The sequence below is a fragment of the Anoplopoma fimbria genome, chromosome 4 (genome assembly GCF_027596085.1).
Source record: "Anoplopoma fimbria isolate UVic2021 breed Golden Eagle Sablefish chromosome 4, Afim_UVic_2022, whole genome shotgun sequence".
NCBI lineage: Eukaryota > Metazoa > Chordata > Actinopteri > Perciformes > Anoplopomatidae > Anoplopoma > Anoplopoma fimbria.
The window spans coordinates 11038827-11057856 of record NC_072452.1 but is presented as its reverse complement, the minus strand read 5'-3'; the positions used below and the strand labels follow the sequence as shown (position 1 = coordinate 11057856).

At 41.0% G+C, this 19030-nt stretch overlaps 1 protein-coding gene across 3 annotated transcripts in view; it reads right to left on the bottom strand.

Annotated features, from left to right (window-relative positions):
* Positions 1-404: 404 nt before the first annotated feature.
* The window catches only part of gabrb2a (gamma-aminobutyric acid type A receptor subunit beta2a), a 29728-nt gene continuing 11102 nt past the window's right edge, over positions 405-19030 (bottom strand). Inside the window, exons 4-10 of one of the 3 annotated variants that reach the window (XM_054597475.1) lie at positions 17674-17894; positions 8975-9057; positions 4961-5098; positions 4547-4699; positions 2510-2754; positions 1901-2041; positions 405-761 (exon numbers count right to left, since the gene is read on the bottom strand). In XM_054597475.1, coding sequence (XP_054453450.1) covers positions 405-761; positions 1901-2041; positions 2510-2754; positions 4547-4699; positions 4961-5098; positions 8975-9057; positions 17674-17894 — 1338 coding nt within the window. Of the gene's footprint in view, positions 807-1900; positions 2042-2503; positions 2755-4546; positions 4700-4960; positions 5099-8974; positions 9058-17673; positions 17895-19030 lie in introns of all 3 variants that reach the window. The other 2 variants (XM_054597476.1, XM_054597477.1) reach the window with 2 other exon arrangements.

Below are 19030 nucleotides of genomic sequence, written 5' to 3'. Positions count from 1 at the left end.
AAATCCTTAAAGTATATGCAAACACAAGCATAAATATTTGATCCACAGAGAGTAAGCTACGAATGACAAATATTAGTGATATATTGAAATTCTGGAACAGGCACCATTTCTGTCTTTTTAAAATTCGCTCTTCTTTTTTTCGAGTGTTTGTCAGACGTTTAAAGGTGTTTCCCAAATCCTAAAAGAGTCACTGCTGACTGAAGTGTTGGGTGCTGCTGCAGTCCATCCAAAAGTCTCTTCTTTCTCTTCACTTTTTCTGTGAACCAGCTAAAAAAAGTTGGTGCACTGTTTATCTCTCATTCTCGCTCTCTCTCTCTCTCTCTCTTGATTTCTCTCCTCTTTTCTAAACCCCCCGTCCCCCCCTCCCCCCATCTTTGCAAGCTGGCCACCGGACGCCGCCGGGCTTAATGGACGTAGTAGAGCCAGTAGACGACGTTGAAGAAGGAGAAGACGGTGGGGAAAATCATCCTGGACCACTTATCAATAGAGTTCACGTCGGACAGGTCTGGGATATTCACCTTGAGCTGGGAAGCCCGTCTCCGTAGGCGCGACTTTTTCTGGGCGTGGCGCTCCAAGGCGCTGTGGCCATAGTTCTGGCGAGCCATGGCTGCCCTGCGGTACTGCAGCGTCGAGCTATCATAGGCCAGCATAGTGTTGCGAGGGTCCCCGGGTGCTCCCAGGCCCCGGGACAGATCCCCGCCACCGCCCATCTCGTTCTTCATCTCCAGGGTGCTGAACAGGATGTTGTCGTCAGGAGTCATCTGTGTGAGGGTGTAAGAACAGGTGGAGCCATGAGAGGTTACTGCCTAGGGGAAATCTAAAGGTGTTTATAAGGTTCAGACTGAGTCTAGTAAAATTATGAATAGCTACGATGATCTTTAAGTCATTCACTGTGTAAAAAATACTGATGAGGTGCTAGAATGGGTAATGCAAATGAGTCAGAAACTGTGTTACTTACAGTGAAGACACATTTTAAGCACTTTAAATCATTATTACTATTATTGATCATCTGTCAATCAACATCTGAGTGATAATACGACCACAAGACTATGAGATAACATTCCTGGAAGAGCACAACGCACTCCACAAACTAACTCTCATGGAGAAATCTTCATTGTCATCTCAGAATTTCAACCAGAGTGTGGTTAAAATTCTGTCGATTCACAAGACAAACTGAATAACAAAAGAGAAAGCAAAAAGGAAAAAAATGTGACAGGAGAAGGTTGAGAGAAATAGTAAGGACTTTGCAAAGATGGAGGAGAGGCTTAAAAGGTTCGGGGGCAGGTCAGGAAAGACGTTGTGGGAAGTGAATTCGGATCAACATTTCTTCATCCATAGCCTGACTTCTGAGGAAAAACGTCCCTATAATCCAATGCTAGTCTCGCTGTAAATGGAGCTGGTTGTATTTTGTTGTTTTCGTGTTACTCACTTTTAAAAGCGAAGCCACTTAGTTGGCACTATTCATCAAACTGCAAATGATCTCTTTCTCTTGTATGACCATCCATGTTTTTCAATTTCTTCACTTAACCTTAAGGTAGATATCAATTTCCTTTGAGATTGTACAGCATTTGTATCTGAATGATTTTATCTAAAGAGAAGCTACTGATGTTTTCTTCTCTCTTGCCATATTTGTCATTTCCCATCAATTTAGATGTACAGCCCAAGTTAAGATTAAATATTAATGCCTGCAGAAATCAAACTGCTAAGCCATGTTTGTCAGGAAAATGCATGAAGAGCAAACCAAGAGAGGGAAAAAACACAATGGTGGGAGTGATGATCAAAGTTGCCTTAAAAATCTATAGAAATCAAAGAAATGCACAAAAACTACAGCATTTGCCTCTGATCTGGATTGATTCAGATTGATGACATTGTTAGTTTTGACTTTCAAAACCTCCAGTACCTTATTTCTTTGCTCGCCTAGTCCTAATGCGGCATCGTCCATAAAGATGGGATCCCACATCGAGTCATATGCGTCAATTTCCCTCTGTTTCATTCTGGCATACAGAGCATCATCTCTCTGAACTACATTTCCCACCAGCCACTGCAAGCATACAAAATCAGCACTGTTACTTAGGGGAAATCGTAGCTTGCCACACTCAGAAGGAAAGGGTGTTTTATTTTTTTATGTTGTTGTTGTTCCTGCTAACTTTAGCAGCTGAATAAAAATCTAAAGAGAAGGCTTTGGCACCACAGCCAGTGATATTTCCGAGGCGCCTCGCCCTTTGAGAGACACAGACATATGGAGATAAAGAATAAGCCAATCATTGCTTCTGCATTCACTCTTTCAGATCCTAGTATGAGTAATAAAGTTGATACACAAGGCTAAACCAGTGAGAAACGGAGAGCTAGAGCAGGAGTAAAGAGTGCTGGTAAAGGACATCAAGCATTGATCACAGCATCACATTGACCTTGAGAGGAGAAGAACTCATTTGCTGCCACAGAAACAAACACACACACATATTAACTGACAGCACAGATACCTCTAGAGGAAGATTGGCTGCACATGTACCTTGTTGGGGTCGGGTCTCAGCTTCTCGTTATTGGCAGTGGCTGCTTTCTCAGCCGCCTTCTTCTGCCGCTGGGGGCCCTGGCCGAAGAAGATGTAGTTGACGAAGGCGTACTCAAGCAGGGCCAGGAAGACAAACACAAAGCAGCCCATCAGGTACATGTCAATAGCCTTCACGTAGGGGATCTTTGGGAGCGTCTCTCGCAAGTGGGTGTTGATGGTGGTCATGGTCAGCACCGTAGTGATCCCTGGATACCAACGGTCACACGGTTAGAAAGAAAGTGAAGTCTTTAGATGCTGAAAGACATTATAATCATCATCTGTACAGTAAAAGAAAATAAGATTGTTAATTTGACTGAAGTTTATATTTCTAAACATTTAAGCTACACGGCTCTAGGAATGGCGATGTCCAATCCGTTGGTCCAACACTTTGGTCCAGATTGAAATAACTCAACTACTACTGGATGGATATTATGATGACATTTTGTACAGACATTCCGGGTCCCCAGAGGATGAATCATACTGACTTTTCCTCCAGTGCCGCCTGAAGGTTGACATTTTCTGGGTGTTGGTTGGATGGCCACGAAATTTAGTACAAACATTCACGAGCGGTTCAGGATGAATCATATTATTTTGGTGATTCATTAAATTCTTATATACCCTCATCAGGGCAGTATTTTAATTTGTCCAACACATTATAAACAAATACCTGCAAAACTAGTAAACACCTCTTATGCTGTTCACTATTCAGTAAACTATCGAGTGTCCATTATAAAGGAAGTAATGAATGAAACAAGGTTGACTTGTTTGAATTTGGCGTACATCAAAATTACGGAGATCAGATCTTCAAACAATTTGATTTGTGCTTGTGAACATAATGATTCATGTTTATCACGTACATTATATAGCATTTAATTATAGCAAACAGACGGGCCTGAAATAATGTGAACCCATATGGATAAAAAGATCCCTCGAAACCTCCTGGGACTTTAATGTGTGTGTGTGTGTGTGTGTGTGTGTGTGTGTGTGTGTGTGTGTGTGTGTGTGTGTGTGTGTGTGTGTGTGTGTGTGTGTGTGTGTGTGTGTGTGTGTGTGTGTGTTTCACAAGGTTTAAATCCAATCATGTATTTAAATGGACACGGAACAAACTGCAGGCTATATAAAAGCATGTTGTAAACATCTGCTATTAGTCACAGCACAATTCACCTGTTTTCTTTTACATACACACACTGTGTTTGATACATTAGTCATCTGCATGCACAATCTGCATTTGGTCAGATTCACACGTATTATAAATAACCCAGCAGTGTCCCTGTAGCATGGAGCCTCATCTCTCATTGGCTGTGCTCACTCGCTGCACGTTCTCAGGACCCTGAGCGGAGACAGATCTTTGATTCACGTTACCCTCTGAATGCATCGTCTGGGGCTCCAACCCGCATGTGTCCCACTCCAGAAAACAAATGGTGTGTGACAATAACGACACACATGAAGCTCAAAGCCATTTCCTCGGTCATGCCCACGTTTAACACTAAAGGGAGCTTTCATTTCAGTGTCAGTGCTACTTTGACATTTGTGTAAAAACAGTAAAATGTGTAGGATGCATTTATGCAAATGTTGCCGCCTTTCGTTCAGCTGAAATTTCGCTGTGATCTGGCTCTGATTAGCTGGGATCTTCGACCAATGAGAGGCTCCGATAGACCGACAGGCAGAGAGAAAGACAGCACGCTTCAAGGTCGAGCTGCAGCGCATCCCGCTCTGTATGAGTCATGCATATAGTCATCTCTGAACAACAGACATTTAGCCAGGCAGCCTATCACACACACTGCTATCACTCACATGCTTAGAGCTAATGAGAAAAAAAGTAAATGCTGGAAAAACAGTCAAAACAGAGATCAGGCAAACATTATAATGTATAGATCTAAAACAAGTCTAAATGTAAAAGGCTCAATATGTGTTAAATGGCTCTATTTATGCTCTGTTATCATTTAGCTTTGGGTCGTTTCCCAGGGTCACTGTTCAGCGGTGGCAAGGCGATCCTACCCAGGGCCACTCTGGCAGCCGAGGCGTCGTAGTTGATCCAGAAGGAGACCCAGGAGAGGATGGTAATCAGGATGGAAGGCATGTATGTCTGCAGGATGAAGTAACCAATGTTCCTCTTCAGTTTGAAGCTGAGGGACAGGCGGGGGTACGAACCTGAAGGAGGCACATGGAGAGAGGAAGAGGGATAGAAATAGATTTTCCTCAATGGCGCTCACTTAAAACTATATTTTACTTTGACACCAGGGAGCCTGCTATATCTAGATTTTGCATCCATGTGGATTTTATTAATTAAATTATAACTATGGAACATATTTAATTTACCGTAAATGTTCTTTTTGCTAATAACCTGTTCTCAGTGCACAGAAAACCTGCTGCTACAAAGTCCAGTACTAAAGACAAAGTTGACTGTTGTACCTGTAGAGAAGACCACATTCTTAGAGATGAGTTTATAGTCAACAATAGAGAACTGAGGCAGCTCTATTCTGTCGACCCCGGACACGGCGCCATCTCCACCTCGCCAGTAAAACTCAATATCATCTGTGGTGTAGCCATCTGCAGAGGAGAAAACAAAGAGAAACATGAACATCGCCCAGTAATGGTCTATATTACATCATTATGTAGTGTGGAAATGTTAAATGTCTTTTTCTTTTGTCTTTTATCTCACCACCATTTTCTATAACAGAAGTTCAAAACCTTAGGGTTGAGACCCCAAAAAGGGGTCAGAAAGTACATTTGAGGGGTCACAAGATTATTAACAGCTAATTTTAAATGATCGTTTATTTTTGGGGATGTTTTTTGTATCTTTTTAAAAAGATTGTTAAATAGGACAGTTTTATCATTTCAGCCTCTAAATATTTTTGAAGAATTACTGAAGAAGAAATATTTTTTAATTTTAAAGAGGTGTCACAAGTTGTCTTTGCTTTCTTTTAAAGTGCTAGAAGCCTAAAAAGGTTTGGGAAATCACTGTTGTAAAGCATACACACATTCTAAGATGGATTGGTTTACATTTGTATGAGTATACTATGAAAACTAACATGATTTGACACTTCAGATTTGTAACTGATCAAGGAAAATATTTAGCAAATTTTGTTTTGTTTGTCAGAGATAAACTATAAATGTATGTTAACACAGCAAGAAAGTCATTTTTAAAAAGCTTTTTTAGTGGTGCAAAATAAAAAATAATGTTTTTTTCTATCTTTGATCTTCCAACAAGATAGGTAATTATTACAAAACTGTGCAACACACTCTCAAAGATCGTTTGTCGTAGCTTTCTTGAACAAACTAACACAGAAGAGTTTTTAAAAAGGCCTCCGTCCTCCACAAGGGCATCACCATAAAAACAAGCGACGAATAAATGCTTCATATTCACTGTGATGGATTACAATTTCCAGCAGTTTTTTGTTTTTTTTATAACAAACAACTTGAAACAAGGGTTGTAACTGTTAGGTAGGTCATTGATTTTAGAAATGTTTTAGAGAATCACCATTAAAAACAACATTTCAATTTTTGTAAATGATGTATGGTGAGTCACTTAAAGGCTTAACGCTTTGAAAGCTTATATACAATACATATACAATTTCAATAGAACTGCACATACATGGGGATCTACTGGATGTTTATAGAGAAGAAAATGACTCAACTCCAATGCATATGAAAGATTAAAGAGTAATGTTTGTAACAAAACATTGCATTGGCAGCTCATTTGCTATTTTAAAGCTACATTACAGCAGAGATTTGGTGCTTGATGTGTTTGTTGCACATGGATGCAAACCGTTGCAGTTGAAGTCAGATCAAGTGTTGCAGACTGTCTCCGACATGAACAGTGACGCGGGACAACAAGGAGCAGCCATCTCTATTCTACTTAGTCTGCCTCACACTCAAAATAGAGGCAGTGTCCTATTCAGATGTGATGAATAATTAAGCTGCAAGGCTTTGATTTCTAAAAAATGAACACAACATTCTTCTTGCTGAGGCACTGACATTCAAGGTAAATTAAATCATGGTGCTCGTGTTGGAATGTTATTGGTTGGAATACAGCTAACTTCACAAATAGCTCTTTTTCACAGCAGACATTTTGACTTGTCAAAGTAGGCAATGCACAGGTGATACTATCAATATCAACAAGAACTGTGTTCTACATGAAGCTGCATGCACAACACCCTGAAACTGAAGACTGAACAGCCATTATTAAACATACTATTTACACCAGTGTATTTCCTTCTCTGCAGATCAATGTGTCTGCTGTCAAAAGTTTGACGTTGTTATATTTCCAACAAATTTTTCTTCTCTTCACAAATTCTGACTCATTTATCCTGCATGTGGCATTCAGCTACCTATTGAATATGTAAATCAGGAACAACAGGTCACATATAAAGATAAATTATCATTTCTTAAAAAAGCTGAGTCCTGCATCTTTAGCAAACATTTTCCAAACTGTAGTAAATTCTGTACTTAAACCACATTTGGGGCTCTAGCAGGACAGTGCATGTGTGATTGACTCAAAATAAATGTGTGTGTGTGTGTTTATGGTAATGGGGGAACATGTCACTTCTATCTACACAAAGGAATAATATATACTTTGGCTACAGAAAGCAATACTTGTTAGTAGGATCAGTTAATTGTTGGTTTTGACCTTTTCATGGGATTTGTTGAAAATAAGAAAAATATAGATTATGGCCAGCCTCATTGCTTAATTGTTGCCAGGGTGAAAAGAAACTCAGAACACACTGAACACACTGTGGTGCAGCTGTGAAGCATAATGTGGTTAATGTTGAAATTATACATCAGCAGATACACTAAGCTCTCCCTCCACGCCTGCATTATCATCATCCCAGCGTTGTGCAACCCCGCATCACCCCAATTAGGGCCGAGTCCACCATACTGCGGTTTTGATGTGCAGCTCAGTTCAGTTCTGATCGGCCGTGACTGGCTGCCATTAGGAGGGCGTCGAGGAGTTTGTGAAAGGGAGGTTTTGGCACGAGGAATGTCGTAAGGGAGCATTTTATGGCTCGTACATAACTGGTCAGTCAGTTTGTAGTTGCATTAGTTCTGGACCATTGTCTGTGTTTGGAAAGATGTCAATATATTACATCACTGTGTTCATCCTGAGCTGTCATGTGAGAGAGACGATGCAGTATGAGCTCTAAGATATGCGCACATACGTGGGTGTGTATTTGCATGTGCATGTATGCGCTAGAATAGATCTTTAGTGTTGGAGAGGTAGAAATCAATTATTGCTCAGTGCAGTCCAGCATGTTAGACCAGTGGTCTGAGCCACAGCAGTGAGCTGCTGATGTATCACAGGATCTGGGATTTTAAGACTTGTGTCTGTTAAAAATGCATCAGGTTTATCAAGGGAAGTGAGAGTTCTCTGGGCTCATTAGTCTGAATAAAATAGCATGCTCTGGCATGAAGAGATTCCAACGTTAAAACCATTGCCAGTTAATCCATATGAGAGCAAATACTGCCTGGTGATCAAACTGGAGCTGTGTGTGTGTGTGTGTGTGTGTGTGTGTGTGTGTGTGTGTGTGTGTGTGTGTGTGTGTGTGTGTGTGTGTGTGTGTGTGTGTGTGTGTGTGTGTGTGTGTGTGTGTGTGTGTGCATTTTGTGTTGGGCTGCCTCAGAGAGGAGGAGGAGGAGGAGGAAAAAAAAAAAGAGCGTGAGTGATGGAGAAAGAGATAAAAAGGCTGGGAGAAAAAAAAAGAAGAGGATGAGACTGAGCATAAAAGGAGATGAGAAACGGAAAGAGAGAGTGATGAAGAGAGAGATGGCGAGCATAATGGGAGAGAAGCAGCGAGAGGCGGTTCTGACCCGAGCTGTTTTTGTGCTGCTTAACGCTGCTGGCAATAGCGGGATCAAACCCGGAAAGACTGAGCCCTACACCACATCCCAGCCCCATAATCCTTTTCTCCGGGGACCCAGATAAAACACGCAGAGGACCTTGTCTTTCCTTCTCACATTCCCCCACACTCCCTCCCTCCCTCCCTCGACTCCAGAACGCCTGATCACGTACAATTACAAACTCCATGTGAAATGGGCTCTTTGTACTGTACAAACATGGAGGCAGTTTCGGGAGGAAGCTACACATAACATCCACGATCAGCACACCCCTGAAAACACTGGACCTAATCAGGCTCCTCCACGCCTTAGGAAGCTACTGCAGTTGGAGTTGAATTAATTAGGCTGGATGTTATCAGTCAGTGAGCCATTAGTGATGTTCCTCTCCTTGATGCGTATCTCTTGATATCTCATCAGCCTTTCTCAGCATTTTACATGCAGTCCTATCAGCCTTGCTTCTACCTTGCTGCCACCAAGCCTGACAGACTGCTTTAAAACCAGATTTCAGAGCCGCATGTGTACGTGGGATCTGTTTAATTCTTCGTCTAGGTGTGGGCGTGAGAGCTGGTTGTCAGGGACAACGGTACTTACAGCTTTCAATCTCCAGGGTGCAGTTTTGCTCATCTAGCGGGTAGCGGCGCAGGTCCATCATACAGGCTGCAGTTGTGGTGATCCTACACACAGAGTGGGATAGAAAATATAGGATTCGTCAAAGAGCCGGCTGAGGCAGCCCAGTTACTTTCATTTGACCTTCAACGCAGAAATCCTTATACCTGTGGATATAGAACCATTCCTGCGAAAACAACAGGTTCAAATGGAAAAATTATCAAATAGATGAATCAAGATCAACTCACAATCCAATGATGTTTGCCAAGTCTGAGAAAGTCATCCTAACAGAAGTTTGTTTAAATAAAATATACATGTAAATAAAATCATCGGCCCTAGCTATGCTCTGTCTGCCCCTTTAATATGTATTTACTGTTTTAAGGGTCTTTAAAGAAACCTCCTTCTGATCCCTGAACACAACGCTTCTCCTTCCCCCATTTATACCCTGGTATGTTTTAACGGGCATCAATGCAACAAAAAGCCCAGTTTTATTGTTGGTTTAATGCCCTTTGACCATTTTATCCTCATATTTTATTTGCAGTTTTGTTTGTTTTATGTTTGTCTGGATGTTGGATTTATTGTACAAAAGGTTGTCCATGGAAAAAAGAGTAAACTGCTCTCAGTGGACCACCCAGTATAAATATAGGTTAAATTAATAAATGAATACATTTTGGAGCAATTGATTTACCATGTGAAACATTTTTTTCTCCTTCAGATGTCCACAGACATCCAGGGATCCTGGACTGTGACATCACAATATCATTAGCTTGAGAGTTTGCAGCATTTCATAGCTCTTTAACACTTTAACACCATTTAACACTAAAAACTAATTATAAGCAGGTTCTCAGTGTGCAGTGCGTTCACACTGGAAAAGTGACTAAAATAAATGAACCAAAATACACTGCTGTTGTACGTTTTTTTGTCCCACAATGCAATGAAAAGAGAAAATGGACTATCTAATTATATCTTTTGACATGCATTGTGAAAATTGAACCTCTTCCATCAGTGCACCTATTGCATCATTCCCTGTTAGTACAAAATGTTACAAAAAGTACATTTACTTCTTAACAGTAATTGCAAGAACAGTATACTATTGAATTGAGAACATAATATATACAAGTACTACTGTATGCAGTATGGACTTGGGACACAACACTGATTTTACTTTTAAGTAGATAAAACAAGAGGAGGGTTCAACCTTTGGTCACACAATCCTGTAATAAAGACTTGCTGAGTGCCAGCCAGCTGCATCCGACAGGTTCACTCAGAGCGACGTACTTCCTGTTCTACACACGACAAGTTGGCCAGAGCTGAGACGGGCTGGCACTCGGCCGTGCCAAACCCCCGAGGCTGTCTGAGAGAGACTGGTCACACAAATTAACTCTTGGGACTAAATCTTGCATCCTAGACTTGTAGTATAGACAGGAGATTATACATTTTGTTGTGAGTGTGTGCATGCAGATGTGTGAATCTCTTTGTCTGTCCATGGCTACTACTGGACCCATCAACCTAATATGTTTTGTGCTATAAATATACATGTGTGTGTGTGTGTGTCTGTTTGTGATAGATATAGTCAATTTTCTGTAAAAGAATTGGAGAACCTTTTTCATCAATAAAACAACCAGGAAGATATCTGCTTTTGTCCAGTAAATGAAATACTTTATCATATTGTTGGAAAACTCATATATTACATCCAATATTTCCATTACTCAGTGCTGTTATTGGGTTTCAGCTTTGAACACAGCGGCACACAAAGATATTAAAGGGATGGCTTTTGTGAAATAAAAAGTATGATAAAATTAAACTGTCATGAGTCATGTTTCCAGCATATTTTTATATTCACAATTTGAAGAATCGCATATGGAAAGCTGTATGGAAACAGCAAAATTTATAAAAAATTGTCAGTTTCGGAATTAGCTTGCTTGAGGTGGTTTTTACCTTTGTAAAAAAAGAGTTGATGCAATAAGTGGATTATAGAAACACATTTGCTGAATAAATTCTGACGTAACGGACATTAACTCAAATAACTCATCAGCTGTTATCGCTCTTGACGTCTTCCTGGATATTCCCATAACATGTAAATGTTGATGGAAACAAATTCACATTTCTCTTTTTGCAACATTCCAAAAGTTCGCTAAAAATGTGCTTGACAATTGAATGGTAAAATGGCTAATGACTGCTGACTCCTCACTGCTCCTAACCAGGCGCTAGGGGACTCAAGTAAGATCACTGGTCTCATAACTCTGGAACAGCTACGGCAATCACAGTTAAACGTGATAACGACAGCTCAGGAAAAGGAAAAGCTTAACTTCATGTTTTGATGGTTCGACAGTGTCGAAGTGTCACTACATTAAAACATAACCACAAATGTGCACCCAAAGACAGATGGAATATGATTTTCCAACAGATAAATACTATATCATATCGTTGCAAAACAAATATATAATCTCCAATATTGCCATTACTCAATGCTGCTATTTGAGTTTTAGCATTGCACACAACGACCCCAACACACCCAGAGATATTAAAGAGATGGCTGTTGTGATGTAAGATTTGTTAAAATCTCTGCCGCTAGACACATTTATGTTGTCTGGTGATATTTATCATCATGTCGCCCAACCCTCCTCGGTGAGAGGAAGGTTTTGTTTAATGTATAAACAGCAGTGCCGACTTGAGCCAGTCTAAAACAATGTTTGGGAGCTGTACATATTTTGGAACAAAACTCTTCCCTGTTTTGCTTGAGCATAAACTAGAATACATAGGGATACTGTAGCAGTAAAAACTAAATCACAATATCTTTCCTCTATTAACTTCATCATAACTACAAACTTATCTTGAAGAGTGCTTTGTCTTTAATAATTAAGAGCAGAAGTTTATTTGAAATCTGTCTACATAAGACTTGGAGCTCCCCTGGGCCCAGCCTGGCAAGTTTAGGATTTCATTTTTTGAGATGTCGAGACGCACAGTCTTTCTTTCTCACACACTCTGTCTCGCTCTCTCTGCCTCCGTTTTCCTGCTCTCTGGGCTCTTATGTAAGAGCCAGTTAGCAGGGCCATGGTGCACTGGGGGATTAACACAGGAGTCTTATATCTGTCCTAGTTTTACCCCTTTTATGGCCACAACTTACTGGGATGGTGTGCTCACCAGCCAGCCAGTCATCACTCACCATCATCACCACTAACTCATCACGGTGGCAGAGGAAGCACAGGGAAAAAAGCGGAAATGAGGCCAAAATGGCAGGGGTAAAAATAACAGCCTATTTATAGCCCACCTACATCATCAGCACAAGTCTCAAAGCTTTTTTGTCTGAGACTCTGCATCACTGATCAAGATCCGCTTCTGCATCCCCTGGCCTAGCTAGCATGTTTAATATCCATGCTAACAATTAATAAACAGCTAATAACGAGAGGAGGAGGAGAGACGGATGAGGATTTCTCTGCAGGATTCCCTCCCTGTCTTCGCCTCTCCTCCTCCTCCTCCTCGTCATCTCCGCTGCAGCGAGAGTCTGCCGTGGACCTCTGCAGCAGCAGCAGCAGCAGCAGCAGCAGTGCTCATGAAGCACTGGCTTGTTTGCTCTTCATCAACATCAGGGCCGGTCCCTCTCTCTCATCCCAACCTGCCGGAGGAGAGGCCACGCTCTAACAGATCACACAGATTCAAACACGCTACATTTGCTCTGCGTCGGAGCTAATAGGACATGGAGCTCTAAAAAAAGGCTGTTCTTTTTTTTCCCCCGTCTGTGCATGTTCCGTCACAGTTTAGCCAGTGTGTGTGTGTGTGTGTGTGTGTGTGTGTGTGTGTGTGTGTGTGTGTGTGTGTGTGTGTGTGTGTGTGTGTGTGTGTGTGTGTGTGGACCCCCCCTAAGGCAGCCTGTGCACCTTTATTCCAAATGACCTTGTTTACGGACATAACACAACCACCACAAATTCCCAGACAGAATCTCATTTCGAGGGAGCATCACAGCAGAGGCCGAAACCAGAGAGAGCTTTTCGCAAGCGGGTTACAAATCCTGCGTACCTTTAATTAAACTGACAAATTATTACGTGGACATTGTAATGGAGTTAGAAGTTAAATTAAGATGGAGAAGCTTCCTCCATTTTGGATAGCGAGCCTGTGTTGAGCTGAGGAAACATGGCATGCAAGTCTGTCTCTCTCTCTGCTCAGGCACTGTTGCCAAATTTGAAAATAAAATGTCTGCAGTGGCAACAAAAAGAGTCCAGCGTGTGCCAAAGCATGCCAAATCAAAGGAGAGGTTTCTTAATTTCAACATACAGGCACGTCTGAACACATACAACATACAAACCACCCTGTCTGATCAATAGTTTGAGAGAGAGATGGATAACTCTTAAGGCGATGCTAAGCCCATATTGATGGTATTGACAGGAAAAAAGGGCTTATTTAAATCCCTCTCTTCCACCACTCAGCAGCTTTCTCCTCCTGGCCATGCCATGTCATCTATTGAGCTGCAGAGTGGAACACTCCTCGGCCAGACAAAAGAGGACGCCAGTCTCCATAGCACAAGGAAATGTCCTCTCACAAAAGGAGTTACAATATTCACAGAGAGGGAGAGCGAGAGGAGGGAGGGGGGAAGACAGGAAAGGGAGGGAGAATCCTAATAATTTCTCCATTTTGAATGAAGTCTGACCTTCATGTCTCTTTCTTTCTCTCTGGCTCTCCCTCTTTTTTTCAATTCCTCTCTGTGAATACCGGACGACATGCATCAGGAGTCGTGCACCGAATGTCTTTCCTTCTTTCCTGCATAAAATGAAAGGCTAAGTGGAAGTTTGTGTTTTTATTCTTGTTGTGTGTGTGTGTGTGTGTGTGTGTGTGTGTGTGTGTGTGTGTGTGTGTGTGTGTGTGTGTGTGTGTGTGTGTGTGTGTGTGTGTGTGTGTGTGTGTGTTACTTTTTTTTGCAGCCTGGGAGGTATCTGTGTTATTGGCTGAGCCTTTTCAGGAGCTGGGTAATTAGATCAGACTGACTCTCCCCGAGAGTAGACTGAGCTCTAAAGTGACAGTTGGGAGCACTGTTGTAATTTTCTGCTCCTCCTGGTAATTGAAGACCAGGATTTGGCAGGATTGGGATGAATATATCAAGGGAAAAAGGAGTAAACATCACACTCACCCTTCCTCTTCGCCCTGCACCCCAACAACAACACCCACCCACAGACACAGACCCTACACCCACAAACACATCTAATGCCTCCTGCAAACTAAATAACACTGTAATCTGTTGGTGTGTTCCCCAGGTGGGGTGTAAGCTAATTTCAGTTAGTTTGCACAAATCCACGTTCACCTTTAAGGCCAATAATATATCACTTTTACCCCTTATTATGCAATCATTTTGTGAGACAACATCGCATCTTATAGCGTGAAATATGTACTAGAGTTTGAGGTTTAAAAGGAAGCAAACAAGCAATAAATGATGCTGGAAACTTGATAATAAATTTGTTTTAGTGGGTAATTTCAACTGTTTATTGTAAATAGGTAGTTTGATTGGCTGGGTTTTGGGGTGCACAGGGTGTTGATATTGTGTTGAGTTGGACAAGAATATAGAAGTCCTAATTCAGTATTTCCTGTATTTTTCCGCATGTATGAAAGTCTAGGTCATGGCTTAATATGCTACAAAGCATATCCACTCTTTTTTGATAACCCTAACCCTACACCAGTATAAGATTCCATTAAGATAAAGGTACTCAAAACAGGCTCATTTACAGAAGAAATGGTAAAAAAAAACACATCCTGGCTCTAGCATATCAGAGATATCTTAATGCTTTAAATAAAAGTACATAGATGGTGATAATTAGATTTTAAACTGACTTTCAGCGGTGGAAAGTAGCATTTACTCTAGTACTGTACCTCTTTACAATTTAGATAAAGTACTTCTACTCTAATTGAGTACTTCTATTTTGTGCTACTTTCCACTCCACTACATTTCAGAGGAAAATATTGTGCTCTGTGCTCCACTACATGTGTTTTACAGCTGTATTCACTATTGTCACTTTATAAATGACGATATCACAAACAAACAAACACATGATCAATGAAATGTGATGCCTTTGTTTAGATACAGTATCTAAACTGGATTACTTAACGCCACATTGACCATACACATCAATAAAAGGTTGCAAACATTTTTATGCGTCAGTGATAACAATTAAATTATAGAATATAGAATAATATAACTTTTTGCGGACATTTTATTGTTAATGCAGGACTTCTAGTTGTAACAGTATTTTTTTTAACATTAAGCCATTTCTACTTTTACTTTACTAAATTATCTAATTACTTCTTCCAGCTTTACATTTATGATACGAAATATATGAATTAATAGCCGAACAGATAATGGCACAGTCTAGCACCCAGGCAGGACGTGTTTTTTCACACAACCTGTTTTCCCGTCGAGGACTCCGAGTCTCCTCTCAGTTAGCCATCCCATCTACATCCACTAAAGGCCTGCTGTTGTAACCAGCCGGCCCGTCTCTACAGGTACGTGTCAGCGTGCTCACAGCACAAAGGCATCTGGCCGGGCTGACTCTGACAGAAGCTTGTGTCTGGACTTGCTAGCATCAAAAAAAAAAAAACCTTGACCAAACCCACGAACCAAATAATGGAAAAGCCGGGAGGCACCGGCACTGACAAGGACAACGTATCTGAGGTAACAACCACATCTCTCTGCTGCACGCACACCCTCAAATTCACAACAACCCTTTACTAGCCTCCTTTGCTTTGTGACTGTTATGCAAAAAACATGTGTTTGGGCTTATATAATTGCGTCAGAGAGTTTTAAATTATATTTCTCGACTGTTGAAACAAAATGTAGCGATGAATAATCTGGTGCAGTGCAGATACTTAAATTTTTTAAAGCAGTCTTTGCGCAAGAAGGGCATCTCGGTCTAGAGAGAGAATGACTGAATGCTGCAACATCTTGAATTAGCAACAATAATCTCATTTATTAAACACGGGACACTAATCTGAGATCATTTGAACACACACACACACACACACACACACACACACACACACACACACACACACACACACACACACACACACACACACACACACACACACACACACACACACACACACACACACACATATGAAGAGGAGGCGACAGATCAGAGGAGGCAGCAGCACAGTGATGGACGGGCTCTGCCAGCTTGTGAAGTAAAATACGCAGCATCAGTACAAATACAGATTCAGTGTTTGTATTGAACTGCTACATTATTGATTATGAGTTATCAATTATGGATGCCAGTCTCCTCAGAGGCATCACAGTCCAATACCACAAAGAGACGTCTTGTAGACGGGTTGAACCCTCCTGCACAATCAAACTCAGTTCGGCTGTTTGCACCACCCTGCTTTATTATTGATCACAACCATTCAATTATTGATATTGATGAACATCAGGGGATGTGGAAGGCTTAAACATGGAGCCATATTGCTCCTCCTCTACACAGTTGTTAAAGAGCGATTTGGCTTTATTACAATTTAGGTCTTGTTTTCATAGCTGTGGCCATTCTTTCTAACAGTTATGAAAACCCTGAAGTAAGTGCTGAGATCTGGAAACATGGTGACAATCCAACAAAAATGATGATCAGACAGTTTAACCAGATTATCTAAACCTCTTCTGTCTTGTAACCACATGGAAACCACACAGTCAGAGTCTCAGGTCTCTGTGTGCTGTAACTGACTTCAATTTCAATAGTTTGAATGGCGTCATAAAGAGGTCAAATTATCCAGGATTTAAGGAAAATTTCAGCCAAAATGTAAGAAAAGAGACTGAAAACATATACATTGGGTTTCTTTTGTCTGTCAGAATTGCTTATTGTTTTTTTTCAAATAAACTTTTCTGTTTGCCACTGCATTTTATTAATTTAAATATGGGACCGTTCACTGCAACCGCACTGTAATTTCAACCTCCTGTTTAATCTGTTTTTTTAAATCCTGTTCATATGTGACTGTTTATTTTGTTGTGTTCATTTCTTACCTTCATCTCATGTATTTTTATGTGCTAGAAAAATGAATTTCATTTCTGTTAAAAGGTGCTACACAAATAAATCACCATGCCTTGTTGTATCTTCTCTCCAATCTCATTATTCATGTCAGAATTACCTTGCAACCTTTTGGGCGGTCCTAACACCCAGGTTGCAAACCTGAGATCTTAAACCATTTTGGGTTTGAGATGAGCGCACCAAAAAAAAGAATATAGTTATCCCTCATTGCACGGGAAAATTGTGTGCCCTCACAACTAGGATATTGTTAGTACAGTTGGCCAGTTACTTACATGCAGTTTGGGTTGTAATTTTGCCATTTAGCTTACATGGTGAATTGTTTTATCTTCATTTGACTGCTTGAGTTTCTTGCCCCATCTATTTTTAAAAATGTTGCTGCGTTCCAAGATCTCAGCTATAAACTTGGTGTGTAGAATATTATTAATACCAAAAAACAAAAAGATAAGACCCAAGTTGTAAACAAATATTTTAAGTGTATGTAACTGTATGTTGTGTCATGCTGAGCAGGAAATTGAACAGCCACGATAGTTTAAATGCAAAGTTAGAGTTCATTAAAAAAAGCTCAGTCAGACACAATGCATGTGCTGCAATCACATTACTTCATTATGCATCGTGATCAATCCACTAATAGTCATGATACGATAGGAAGGGCAGTTGTAAAAGGCTTACCTGAGTCCATAAAGCACCGTGCCGTCAGGGTGAAGACGAATCATCCTGTTCTTGACAGTGACGCCATGAACGAAGGACTTCTTGTCGTTGAGGAAGTAGGTGTCTGGGACCCACAGCTGATCCGCCACCCGGTTATCCAGAGTCAGGTTGTATGCGATCTCCGAGTAGGACAGACGCTTGTCCCGCCACGCTTGCTGGAAGTACATCGTCAAGGTGTAGTCCTGAAGGACAGAGAGAAGGGGGGGGCTTCATTAAACTGCCATTTAATGAAGCCAGTGCAGCACTTCAAAGACAAGCTCATGGTGAGAATCAATAATGCTGACGTTAATTCCACTATGGAGCCAGAAAACACTTCCAACTGAATCTACTGACTAAATCTTTCAGGTGGTACCCGATTATGTTTTATTTCCACAAACACCTCATACTGGGGAACATGTCACCTCACGCTAACATCTGAACATGACTCCAAAGATGTGTCACAGCACGTTGTATGGACTCTGCATAGTGAGAAGGTCAGCCAAAAGGTCATTGGGGGTCTGAAAGGCCACGGCCTGTACTAGGGGGGGTTGATACTTAACCATACTTAATTTTGAGGCCATAACCAGAGGGGAACTTTCTCAGCTGGCTCACTATTGTCTCAGGCAAAACATATCTACTTAGACTGGAAATGAATCAGCCACTTACTAGTTTACGGAGAAAATATTACTACTACTCAGTATTATGCAAATTGGGCGTCATCCTGAACCCTTTTTTGCTTGGTTTTGCTTCTAATACTGTATAATAAACGACCAAACTACTGAGATTTAGGGAAGTTTTCCAGATTGGAAAATCTGCATTTATACTGTACAGTTTGTTTTTACACATGCTCATGAGATGTAGCAGTAAACTGTATCTCCTCCTCTCTCTCTCTTTTTTCTGCTTCTCACTCTTAAAAAAGACTAACACCCACACAGCCACAGTAAAACACAGCACTGCAGTTGGATTTGCTCTGTTGCAGTGTATTGCAGTGCCATCGATGAGTAGGAAAACAAATAAAAAAATACGGTCCGTGAAACGAGGCCCTTGAGCTTTTTACTCCAGGCAGCCATCATAATTACTTATCGTCGTGTTTCTATGTTTCTAAGCCTTTTTTTTTTTCTATCATCACACATTGATGTGACACTGTAAAGCCACTTTTGCTCTTTAACTCTTATCATTCATTACATGCAGTGTGCACGACCAAAGCACTGCGTAAAAAGGGCATCTAAAAATACACAAGCTGCTGCCATGTTGATTTTTTCAGGAGTGAAAAGTCAAGCGAGGACGGCTGTATCCTTATCCTGTTTTACAAGAGTTCCCACTGAACCCTCCTCTCACA